Raw genomic sequence first — 12,900 nt, 5'->3', positions numbered from 1 at the left:
CAGTCAGTGACTGCAGTCACTCAATTATAGACGGCCTGACAGTGAACTGTGAACTAACACGTACGGGTTTTAATTGCATGAGTTGAATACTGCTTGGAGACTGCTAACGTTTAAATTTTACAGATTATATTCATAACTCCTGCAAAGTACTTATACAGAATTTGATATTGGCTGCAAATGGGACATGGTACCTTTAATCACCCCTCTCAAAATAGGCATAGGCCTAACTTATAAGCCTAGAATAATATGTCCGGGGACGCCGTCTGAAATATTTCCAACAGTCTAGAGTCCCCAAATCTATGAATAGGTTGTAAAACATATTTTGATAATAATGCATATGGTGTCCAATATACCGTCTGCAAATCCGGCGGCCACGTTCAGGGACCGTCTCAAAGTTATGTTGAAACACCCACTGGGCTCTGTAGTGACAAATATAATCTGATCCCCAAATTTCTATGTCAAACATTTTCATCACCCTATATTTTGTGTGTGTGTTTTCAATAAATGTTTTTGTCTACCCTTGTTCACCTGATTCCCTTTTCATAAACCTTCGCATTTTACTGGCCACCTGCATTATTATAGAAATTCAAGTACTTCATATCAAAGAAATTATCAAGTCGAGGTCGAAAGCATTTCACTCAAACAAATAATATGTAGGCTAATAAATGCGTCCGCTATATACATTAGCAGACGATAAATAGCAGACGCCATCTCAACTTAACCTATCACGTGATCTAACTAATCACATGATACTAAATTCACGCTACACAGCTACTTGAGATGCTAGATGAGCACTGCGAGGGGACTTTTCACGTCTAAAGTCAGTTTAAATCCCCTTCAAGATGTCGTCAGGAAGAGTCAATGATAGTGTTGTGCGTCACGATGCTGATGTTTTACAGATGGAAGATGGGGCTGAGCATGATGGTAAAGTTAAATAAAATATAAAGAATAGAGACAATTCTCAATACCAACTTCTCTGTATTTTTCTACGACTACGAGGCAATGACAACAACGGGAACCAGCGGCACCGCCTGCCGGAGCTCGGGTGTACTGATGCCACGAAGTTCTGTTTTGAGCTCGCGCTCGCGGGCGCTGGCCAACATATAATCTTACACTCGTGTACACTACTTTTCCTTTGGCCAAAGTTTGGTTTATAAATATCAGAAATACTCCACAACATGAAATACCGAAATTATTGTTGTCTTGTGCTTGTAGTCAATGTATTTGACTGTGTGTGATTTTAAGGTACTTTGTCTTTAGATCTAGATCTAGAGTAAAGGAGCCGGTTTTCGGCCACTAAAAACAAAATCCTATTTTTTGGACCCTTTACTTCCTATTTATTATCATTTTTTGTTCAAATCATGAAGCAAATATTATTATTATTTAAACAAAACAAGAATCCCAGAAAAAAAATCCCGAATTGCCATGACAATATTCATTTCAATTTTCACTGTTTCGGAGTCAGTTTTCGGCATAGCGTACCAGTTTTCGGCCGCATGTACAAAGTCAATAGGAAGCACGCGCCGTGCGTTTCCGCGCTGATCTATAGCACTAGCGGGCGGGGCAGATATCCCACGCCGGAGCTCCCCGGAGCTCGCCAGTCCGAAAACTAGTACTGCGGTGATCGGATATTGGAATCTGAATTAGACAGAGATATCGTGTGAGCGTTGCGGTGTGCGGCTGCATTGATTTAATACATGCGATGAGATACTTTTGAGCTTGCGACTAGCACAAAATCGGGCTCTAAATCTGAAAAATACTTGAAATAAAGCTCATTTTATGGAACCCATATTTCTTACAGACACGCGTAAGATACTTGATTTTTCAGATTCGGGTAGCGGGACCGCCGATGACATCGCTAAAATGTGATATTTTAGGATATATTTTTCATTGCAAATGTGGTTCTTCAGTGACACTGGCATGATATGGTATGTGTGGGATATGTGTTATGCTATTATATTTTACCTTGCATCCAACCAATCGGCCGAAAACTGGAGCTAGCCGATTACCGGCTCCTTTACTCTAGTTTTAGAGTTTAATCTTTATTTTACGTTTTTTAACCAGGCAATAACATTTAAATTTTAATTCGTAATTGTCATTGCAAAAATATCGAAAACAAACAGAAAATCGCAAGCTTGCTCCTCCCACAAATATCTTATAGCATTGAGTGAATAGAGAACAGCGATAGCCAATCTGAGCTGTAGGGCCCATGTCGGCTAGGCCAGGCGCCAACTTTATGATAATGAGGCTGACATCGGATGAGCGATCTGCGCATGCGCTAAATGTAAGCTAAAGTTCTTCGTATATCACCTAGTCTGGCTTTATTTGGCTTAATCGTCATGTAAATGTAAACAATGTGCAATAAACGGTACGGTAGGGCAGAAATTTAGTCATTTAAGTATTGCTTTAGACCTGGTTCAACTTTGCCTGTACCTTTATAAACAACCCTTTGATTTGTGTTGCTATACAGGAGATGGTCTTTCATGTTCCTCGGTCCACTCCCACCAATCAGGACCAGTCCCAAGCCCCAGTCGCCAGAACAGCCATGGAAACCCTTCATCCTTCCTCCGTCATCGAGCGAGGTCAAGGACGAATGAAAAGACAGAGGAGGAGGAGTTTGTGTTTGTTGAAGCGCCAGAGAATGAGGTGGAAGCCCAGAGGATGGAACAGAACTATATGGTTTGTATTAGTGAAGAAATCAGGGAGGGGGAGGGGTCGGTGGGTGTGTTTGTGTAATACACCCTTTCACGGTTACAAGAGTGCCATTTTAAATTACGAGTAAACAAACTTGTAATTTGAAATAGCGCACATGTCAGTATGATGTAAGCGCGCAGCCAGGCAGTGACGCTACAATATATGCGCATCTGAAAACATTGATGGAGCAATGTTTACTCGCAAATTAAAATGGCGGCCTTAACCCTAATAAGGCCCAGGGGGGGGGGGGGGGGTATTCCCCTCCGCGTTTTTTCTGATTGTTTGGGTTCACATTCGGATGGTGCCCCGCCGCTCGCTGACTTTTTGTGTTCGAGTCTTGCGCAACTTTTAAAACAATTTTTTGAAAATCAAACTTACAGTTACAAAGTCATGTGACCTTTTGTCCTTGCATGTTAGCCGGAAAATCGCTCATTTTCGTGATTTGTGTACAAAACATGGAGTTTTTCCTGAAAGAGGTGAATTTTATGATCTTATTTGCATAAATTACCATAAATGTGCAATATCTTGAGCTAATTTGTCGAGCTCGCATTTCGAGTTTCAAGGTCGAGTCTCGAGCTGATGAAGACGCGATTTGTAACTTCAGAATTATTTCGTAATAATTTGGCAATGTCAAGTAAATATACCACTAGACCAACGCACACCTTCATTCTGTCTTTTAAAGGAAATTTTCCTACAGACCTTCTTTCATTTCTCTTTTTTAACATTAGGGACTTTTAGATTTGCACGTCGACACGTGACTTCCTTTTAAGGCACTGCCAGTGCCTTAAGAGGACGTCACACGTAGCAATCCCCTATGTCCACGTGCAAATCTAAAAGTCCCTTATAACAAATGCTAAAACTGTGACAGGTTTGAATATCTATGTGCATGTTTGAATATCAGCAACAGGTTAATTTTTTTCATTCTCAATTGTGGTGGTGGTTATTTTACTTGACTGCTAAGACAGCATAAATGCTTGTTAGTAAGCAACCAGACGGCCGACGGCTTTAGGTCCTCTCCGAGGGACCTGGTAATGAGGATTAATGCCTTACCAAAGGGCACCAGCGCATCGACTTGGTTTTGTCCCGGGCCACCGAATTACAAGACCACTGCTCTACCGACTGAGCTATTGCGCCTCCAACCAAAACTGATAAAATATCAAAGAGTAAAACAAAAAGAAAATTAAGGATCAGGGCAGCGTTTTATTAAACCGTCATAAGTACAAGTTTGCCAACATACCATTAAAACGTGTGTTGATTTTAATTCATGCATTTCAATGGGATGTCGGCGAACTTGTACTTATGATGGTTTGATGAAATGCTGCCCAGGGATACTGATTAGCATGGCAGAGACTTTACAATTTGGAAATTGATTATTATCACCATGGCTTTCTGTTGTCATTTCAGTTTGGATTTAAGAAGTGGAAGAGTCATGTGACGAAGCGCCCTCTACAAGAAAGGTCAGAGGTCGTCCAGGAGCTCTACAAACCACCGCTAGAGATCAAACCATTTTCATGTTAGTATGCAACATTGACCTAAAATTACTGAAGATGTTTATCTGATTGCAAATGGGAAGTGGAAAAATTAGTTCTTTCTTCACAAGGTCTGGAAGAAAATCTCCAAAGCCTTTTTTCCATGTACCATTTCATATTTTGGTGACTAATAGTTCAATGTACATATACTATTTTCTAAATCAGCATTAAAAAGAAAAAGAAAAAAAAAAATCAGATTTGAAGATGATGCATTGATAAATTTTAGGAAACGGTTAGAAATAGAAGAAAATAACGGGAATATGCTATGATGTACACTGGTTGTAGGAATCTGTTACTTGTAGGAGCTATCGCAATCCATATCTGTAGTTAAAATCAAAATAGGTGATCACAAGACTTCCCCATAAGATCAGTATCTAACAGCTATTTATTTTTAAATGTTAAAATCAACAATAGATATTCAAGTGGGTTAAGGAAATGACTTGCAATAGAGGAAGGTACATGTAGAGGGTAAAATGCTGCATCACTCACGGAAATAAGCTATTGAGATCAAAATAGATGATTACAGAACTTCCTCTTTTGATGTATTTCTTCATGTTGATTGATGCATTGTGCAACATTTCACTTGGCCACATATCCAAGTGTACTAAACAATATTACAAACAGGGCATCATTATAATAGAGAATAACCAGGCTTTTCAATTAAACAATGTCAAGTATGATAATATCGTACCACAAGAGATATCAACACTCAAACTTGAACTGCAGAGCTATTTTAAGGGGTTTATGTGTTATTTTCAGGAAATCATATATTTTTAATGTATCATAAAAAAAAAAGAAATGGGTGATCACAGAACTTCCTCAAAATAGATGTTCACAGGATTTCCTCATATCATCAAATTGCTTCCTCTAAATTTAGATCCCACGCTAGGTGTTTCCAACGTGGTTTATGCGTTGCTTATTGGATGGTTCATGGCTCTGATATACACCCTGGTAGGGGTTCTGATGCTTATCACTGTCGTGGGATGGAGACATGGTAAATATCTTATTCCAGTCCTGATGAGTTTCTTACTTCTTGCAGTGTTTTCTTTCCTTGTAACTCTTCCCTCATTTCTTTATCTCAAGATAAGTCCATCCAATTCGGTTCTGTTCTTCCTGAGCTGTTTATTCCTCTCTCGTTCTCTTTTTCTCTCTCTTTCTCCAATCCCATATCTTTATTAAAGCCTTTGTCCTTTTTGAAGAAAAAAAAGGACAGTGTATATAAGGCCATCTTCTGAAGTCTTTTACCTCCCCTGCCCCATACCCTTGTCCCCCTCCCCATTTGTATATTCCTACTTTTCCCTTTTAAAATCACCCTTTCTTTCCTTCCCATTCAATAACTTTCTATATACTTCAATATCACACAACATAGCAATTTCAAATCTTTTGATCCTCACTGCTTTCACAATGTATAACTTACTTTATAATTGACCCTACTGCCAATATGATGTTATACAGTAAAGGGCGACCTTCCTCCTACACTGCACAGGTCAGAATATGTGCAAATAAGATAACGGGGAAGCCGATGGAACAATGTTCCGGCTTTCTTAGAGAATGTAACGCAGTGTTGACAAATTCCTGATTTTACTTTAATATATTAATAACCACCAACAATAATAATAATAATACTTCACAACATTTATTAGGCGCTTAATACGGTTGTTCCTAAGCGCACCATTGTCTGTCTACAAATTACCAACCAAAACTTATAATAAACACACAAATTATAAATCTGTTCTTTATGATTTCATAAGGCACCATCATAATCTGTTGCTTATATTGTATTGGCCAGGCCTGATAAAAACCTGATTTAAATCGGTTTCCTGATTTTTTCCCGATTTTTTTTTTTTTTTTTTTTTACCAATTTTTTTTCTTCTTCCCTATTTTATCCTGATTTTCCAGATTTTCCTCTTATTTTCTCTATTCTTCCCTAATTTGCCCTATTTCCCCCTCGATTTTGTCCCAATTTTCTTACTCGAAATGGGGGAAATGTTGCCATAGATGCCATATTTTTCCCGCGAATCCTCTTTTTTTTTTTACTCTAGGGGGGCGTGGTTGAGGGGAAAACAAAAAACCTATTTTTTTTAGTGCTCACTATCACCCCTGATTGGCTCCAAAATTTCATTTCTATCAGACTTTCTAGTTCTCAACTCATTGTAAATGTATAGTTTGTATGGGACCCGGAAATGCCATTGCCATTTTATACCCATGGCCTCTGCCTCTATGGCTGAATACTATGTGATAGCGAGAATTTGCAGTAGTCTTATTATATCATTATCTCTTTTGTTTCAAAAGGTATCTACTGTTTCCAGCTTGGGCGCTACTTTTTATGGCCATTTGGATATTTCGTACAGGAGGTATGTAACCCCAATAACTCAGGTTTTTCCAAACAAATAATAATGGTGGTGACGATGATAATAAGGATGATGGTAATAATAATAAAACAATGTTTGTGTAACCTCAATTATTCTCAAATATAGAATTATTATCCTCATATTGTTAGTTCTCAAGGACCAAAAATACCCAAACTAAAATAAAATAGACTTTAAAAATCAGGAATCCATCAGTAAATATTCTTAAATCAAAGATATAGACCGGTAGGGGTAAAATTGCGGTTCAAGGGTTTGGGTGCAAAATGTCCATTCAATATTGTTTAAATATTTCCTTCAGAGGTTTAGATGTAAAAGTAGAAATATGTGCCCAAATGGTCAATGTTAAAGTGCATTCGCGATATCTATCCAAGCCCGATCAATATGATAATTTACCAAATATATCAATTAGTAGGCAGTTTCCCAGCAAATTTGTATCATCACGCATTAGTAAAAACACATTCCTTCACACACCCCAGTATAGTACGATAATACTCTGTAAAGAGGTCTGTACTCAAAAGGAAGAAGAAGAAGAAGAGCGTCCATTTCATTTTTTGAAAAGGGGGCTATTTCCAGAACTGGTCTATACCTTTGAATTAAAGAATACTGATTTTTAAAATTTTAATTAGTGAATAAATTGTAGGTTGAATCTATAATCCTTTTTGACCTGCTAGTTATGTTAAAAAACAATGCAAAATCAGCCACTCCATGAATTATCTGTGGTTTTCAAATCACATGCCAAATGACCTCTTTTTGTGTTAGTTAGTGGTCAACACAATAAACACCAGATATCAAGGAACGTGTATGGAGTTTGCAAGTCAGAGTTATTCTTTCCCATCAGTTAATGACCACATCTGTTCAATTCGATTCAATTCAATTTATTCACTCATTAAAACTAACATAAAATACAAATACGGTACAAGTAAAAATATGAAATTACAAACATCATGACAATAAATGCAAGTAAAGCTTGGTTTTGAAATGAGTTGGGACAAATGAAAAATGTCATCCCTACATTGAAAAAAAGAAAATTACAAGTTACTGTTAATACCCTCTAAAAAATGAGGGAGAAAAAAATACAATAAACTTCACCCCCAATGTCATGTGTCTATGATCTTTAATGCTGTTTTAAGACCTTTGAACATGTAATGTTGATTCCTTGGGGGATAATGAGTAGAGGAAGAACAATATTGATAGAAGGGTTTTATTTGCACACATCAAAATTTACAATAGGCTGCCTACCATAGCTGTTATGCTTGAAAACATAGTAAGGAAGAAAAGAAAAGTCATCTGTGGTTTTCAAATCACATGCCAAAATGACCTCTTTTTGTGTGAATCAGTGGTCAATATAAAAAATACCAGATATCGAGGGATGTGCATGGAATTTGCAAGTCAAAGCTATTTTTCCCATAAGTTACAGACCACATCTATGATTTTGTCATTGTTTTAAGACCTTTGAACACGTGATGTTGATTCATAGGGGGATAGTGAGTAGACAGGAAGAACAATATTGACAAAAGTGTTTTATTTGCACATAGCAACATTTAAAATTGGCTGCCTAGCTGTTTGCTTGAAAACATAGTAAGGAAGAAAAGGAATGTCCTTGGTATGATTTGAAGGGGATGTTTATATGTTTGGAGATCCTTGAGCTTAGGCACTACGTGTGAAAGGAAACTGAAACTCAGTTGGCTGATAAATGACAAAGGAGTTTCGAGCATAATGTTCGAGAGGTTACTCATACTCAGTGTTATAAATATGCCTTTATTGAAATAAATGATCAACCCTTGTCATAAGAACAGAACAAACACAATTGATAAGAAATACAATCAAGAACAGTATATACATGTATTGGAAGTTTGGAACATAATTCAGTTCTCACTATTCCATTGCTTTGTATGGAATTCAGTATGATATGTCATTTTTGTTGTTGTTTGTTATGGTATTGGGTTTTAAATGAGATTGAATGTAAAGTAATGAATACTGGGTGTGAGATGAAACACATTTCTCTCTTGCCATGATGGATAACTAGGAGCTAACATAGTACATACATGTGTACACCTATTGAAAGGGAGAGGGTCGTTTGTTTCCATGTGCAGCAGGTCGTAATTCACTGATACCAGACTTGATGTGAATACCAGTAATGGGTGTACAAGTCTGCACACGGCAAACCTATTGTCCTACCAAGAACTACACCCCTAGTCTATTGGAGAGTCTTTGGGTGAGGGAATAGTAAGATAATGACCAGATATGGCAATGGGTGGGAAATGCAAAGCATTACATAGGTTGTGTTGGTCATGAAACTGAAGGCTAATCCTGGTGATTGATTGATTGATTGATTGATTCAAATTTATTCCATTTCATATCAATTGTTTGCACATTAAAGAACATAGTTGACAAAGAAAGTCCAAAATTGTGAAATGAAACAGGAACCTACTGGAAAGCAGCTTGTTTTTGTAGGTTCCCAAGAATAAATATAATATGAACATTGTTTTCATAAACCTTTTTAAAGTGTCTCAATAATCACAGTGAAATAGATACAATATAATAACATATTTTCATAAACCATTTTAAAGTGTCAAAATAAACAAAAGAATGACAAGACGGGACACAAAGGACAGGAAACTGACATAATAAGATAAAACAGGACATGACAAAACAATTCATAACAGGACAAGATAAAACAAGACATGACAGGACAAGACAAAACAAGACAAAGCTACAGAAATTAGAAGAAGAGAGAGAGAGAGAGGGGGGGGGGTGTGAGAGGTCTTCCCATATGGTCAAATCTCTTGTTAATCTGGTGGTTTAAGGTCGAAAACATACCCCTTATCCCCGCCTTGAAGTTGTCGAGTACGGTTGTATTAAGGCAATAGCTGGGTCCTTATGCTGGGTTGTCTTGGACGTCCTAGGGTCAGCATTTGTGCACGGTGGCTAGTCCTAGGTTGGAGTCACCGCCGGGCTATCATATGAACAAATTTGATCCACATTCGGCCAAAAGATCAATGAGGCATTTTGTGTACCTCCCACACAGACGACGAACGTTCGAGTGCACTAGAGCGTAACACCAAGGTACCGGACTCGTCGATATTTATGAAATAGGGGTTTATCGTAGAAAACTGGTGAGAGTGTGAATGTCAACACCGCTGTGCAAGCGTGACTTGTCAACTCTCTCCCTCTCTGTCTCTCTCTCTCTCTTCCCTCTTCTTCTCCCCCCAAAAAGAAAACAAATCAGGAAATTATATATGTTAGTCTAGAAGATGCAGATGCACATCACAATGCATAAGTCCATTGTCATCCCTCCGTCTAAGATGGGCGGGATCACCCTGCAATATGAATAAACGATTCCTTCACTACCAGATCGACCATGAATATTTAGATCTGCTCATAAAGCGAGTTCAGAGTGCCACTAATTTGCTAAATTTCAGGAAAACTAAAGAATTCAGTGTCTCATGAGAGATATAATCTAATCCCTACACATCTTTTTTGTAAAAGATCGTCAATAATATCTAAATTCCTTTCAGTAAATTGCTGAAATCAACATAAAATGTGTCTTTTCCATCGCCGCGGAGCTGAGTCAAATTCGATGGTCGAAATACGCACGGCTGCGAGCACGGTGTGTAAGCCTCATTGTCCGCTGTGTTAAAACCTCGCTTACGCACAATGCATAAATTACGGAGGTCGATGCGTAAATTTCAGAAAGCTTCTTTTTATTGGATTGAAATTGGCCCTAATTTCTCGACAACCAATCAAATTATGTGTTACATCAGACGACACGGGATTATATACCCTATGATTTGGCGCCCGAGATGGCCCAATAACAAGTCGCAGTTACGAGCATTAGTTCCTTGAAGTACACAACCCCAGTGAAAAAGGCGAATTTTCCTGTGACCTCCATAGAGAAATCACAAATTGAATGATTGTTGTCCATTTTTGAAGACGAAAAGGCCCTATTTTTCAGTATTCAAATCAGTTCGAAATTGGTATCAGTGGAAAGAACAGTATTTGAATATGTGATTTCCACCCAAGATGGTGTGTAATCAAAGTTTGTTTACCTCGTAGGAGCATTTCTTTGCACACTTAGCGCATTTTCAAAGACGATTTCACGTGTTGTAGACCGCTGAGCGAGACCGCGTGAGCAGATGCCCAAAATTTGTTCATATGCAGTTGAGCCTGCCACACCCAATTAGTCTAAATCATCGTTTTCCTGTATATTTGATCGATTATTTTTCCTTTGATAGTTGAAAAATGCATATTTTTCATGAGGATTTTCTATGGAGGCTGTCAATGCGTATCTCAATGGCCCCATCTATCCATCCTTTTACATAACCCCTGTTTTGGGTAAACGCCTGAATGGTGTTGAATTTCCCATGAGAGCGCACTTCCAAGTGTCATTAAATAACCACAATTTGTAGAAGTGCGAGACTGAATTTATTTGCCCAGTGCCATTTGATTGTAGCCCAGATCTGCCTGTAGAATGTATCAATGTCAGTGACATGCATAATGTAACAATATGTTTTTGTCTTTCTGTAAAGTACATATTTACACCAGAAAATGTTATATACTTATTCAATATAATAGTTCAATTGAAATGAACTCCTGCTGTAACATATTATTGAGCAAAACATACTTGTACAAGCACATTTAAGGTTTTGTTTTGTTTTGTTATATAAATACACACAGCAAATCAATGTTTTATGCATTTTTTTCCTGCAAAGCCATGCCATTAGAATATGGAGCTTACTTGATATTGAATTAAATAGTTTTGTTTTGTTTCTCCTTACAGCAAACTGAATATAAGTTTATAGAGGTCGATGAATCGACAAGCATAGGTGAAGATGGTGTGGTAAACACGGCTTATAACGTCCGAGACCCATCGGATAACGAGAAGCTGGTGACATCATTGACCGGGAGTGACACTTATCACCGAGTTGACAACAGTAAATACTGGGTAAGATCATAGGCGGGGGCTTAATTAGCCCAGGGATGTCGGTTAGGGGAGGGGAAGGAGGACGGTGGGAGGGGGGAATGGGGTGGGAAGGTCGATGAAGAGTGACACCTGTCACAGATCAGACAACAGTCAGTTCTAGATAATATAATTGGTTGGCTTTATTATTCCGGGGATGGTAGGAAGAGGGGGGGGGGGGGGGAATGGGGTAGGAGGGTCATGGGGGCGTGTTCAAAGGCCAATTGTTTGATAAAAAGCGTGTGATGTTGCAAACGTCGTCGACTCGTAGTGATGCCTTTCACAGATCAGACATCTGTCAGTACTAGATAATATAATGGGTTGGCTTAATTTGCCACGGGGGGGGGGGGGGGTCTTTTATCTAAAATATTTCATTCACCTGTTATAAATAATTGTTTTTTCAATACTAATCTGAATGCAAAGTGAATACTTTAACTTTTGCTAGATAGGATGAACATTATGGCTTATTCCATTACGAAAATGGCCTATTTAGAGGGACCAGAATATTTACTGTTTACAAATATTGGGAAAGGGGAGGGGAAGCTACTGCTCAGTCTGGTGAAGATGCATATAATGTTATATTGGTTTTAATTCACTTCTTCTTCTCCATTGCTGTTCACAGAAAAGGCCATCTACGTATGTATGGCTTATTCTAGGGATGCCGTTTGTTTTCCTGCTTCATCTTTTGGTGTTTTTAATCTCATGGATGCTTATTATATCCTTGCCAGTAGCAAAGGTAATGCAAGACTCTCACATGCACATATTATTGATATTATTATTATTATTATTATTATTATTATTATTATTTTTATCATTATTATGATGGTGAATATCATCAATATTGGCCGCATGTAGTGAAATTGCATAATCACTATTTTCATGTACAAAGAAGCATTTTTGTGTTGCATTTGTAAATTACATTAAAATATATGTTATTCAAAATATTTTTTCTTTATATTGTTTTGATATACACTGTATATCAAAATGAATGTATTATTGAAAATGAAAATGTAAATGGTCAATATGGATCACTTGATCATGATTTTAAATCTGTGGTGTGTTTTGTCTTTCCACAGCTCAACATGATAGCAATCAAAAGGCTCTTGATTCTACCTCCTGAGAAGCTTAAAGTCAGCAAAACAACTGCCATCAAGGTAAGTCAAGTTTAAAGCCCATATGTACTAGTTTGGCCAGGAGGGATTAGACCACCCAGCATGGTCGCTGACAGGTGGTTATCTCATCAACTCAGCTCTCAATTAACATAAGAAAAAAAGAGGATCATGGGGTACTAATGGTCACTGATTATGCATTTTTTTATATATAAAGGGAGCAACTACAAGTAGTGTAG

At 37.9% G+C, this 12,900-nt stretch overlaps 1 protein-coding gene across 1 annotated transcript in view; it reads left to right on the top strand.

Moving 5' to 3' along the window:
* Positions 1 to 762: 762 nt before the first annotated feature.
* The window catches only part of LOC582800 (low affinity vacuolar monovalent cation/H(+) antiporter), a 28,712-nt gene continuing 16,574 nt past the window's right edge, over positions 763 to 12,900 (top strand). The window contains exons 1-8 of the mRNA XM_782738.5: positions 763 to 924; positions 2,471 to 2,679; positions 4,099 to 4,207; positions 5,101 to 5,217; positions 6,516 to 6,577; positions 11,373 to 11,537; positions 12,175 to 12,288; positions 12,629 to 12,706. Of these exons, the coding sequence (XP_787831.4) occupies positions 843 to 924; positions 2,471 to 2,679; positions 4,099 to 4,207; positions 5,101 to 5,217; positions 6,516 to 6,577; positions 11,373 to 11,537; positions 12,175 to 12,288; positions 12,629 to 12,706 (936 nt within the window). The 5' untranslated portion in view covers positions 763 to 842. The remainder of the gene's footprint in view (positions 925 to 2,470; positions 2,680 to 4,098; positions 4,208 to 5,100; positions 5,218 to 6,515; positions 6,578 to 11,372; positions 11,538 to 12,174; positions 12,289 to 12,628; positions 12,707 to 12,900) is intronic.

The sequence above is a fragment of the Strongylocentrotus purpuratus genome, unplaced genomic scaffold, assembly GCF_000002235.5.
Source record: "Strongylocentrotus purpuratus isolate Spur 01 unplaced genomic scaffold, Spur_5.0 spur5_scaffold_18, whole genome shotgun sequence".
NCBI lineage: Eukaryota > Metazoa > Echinodermata > Echinoidea > Camarodonta > Strongylocentrotidae > Strongylocentrotus > Strongylocentrotus purpuratus.
This window is presented reverse-complemented; position numbering and strand designations above follow the sequence as displayed.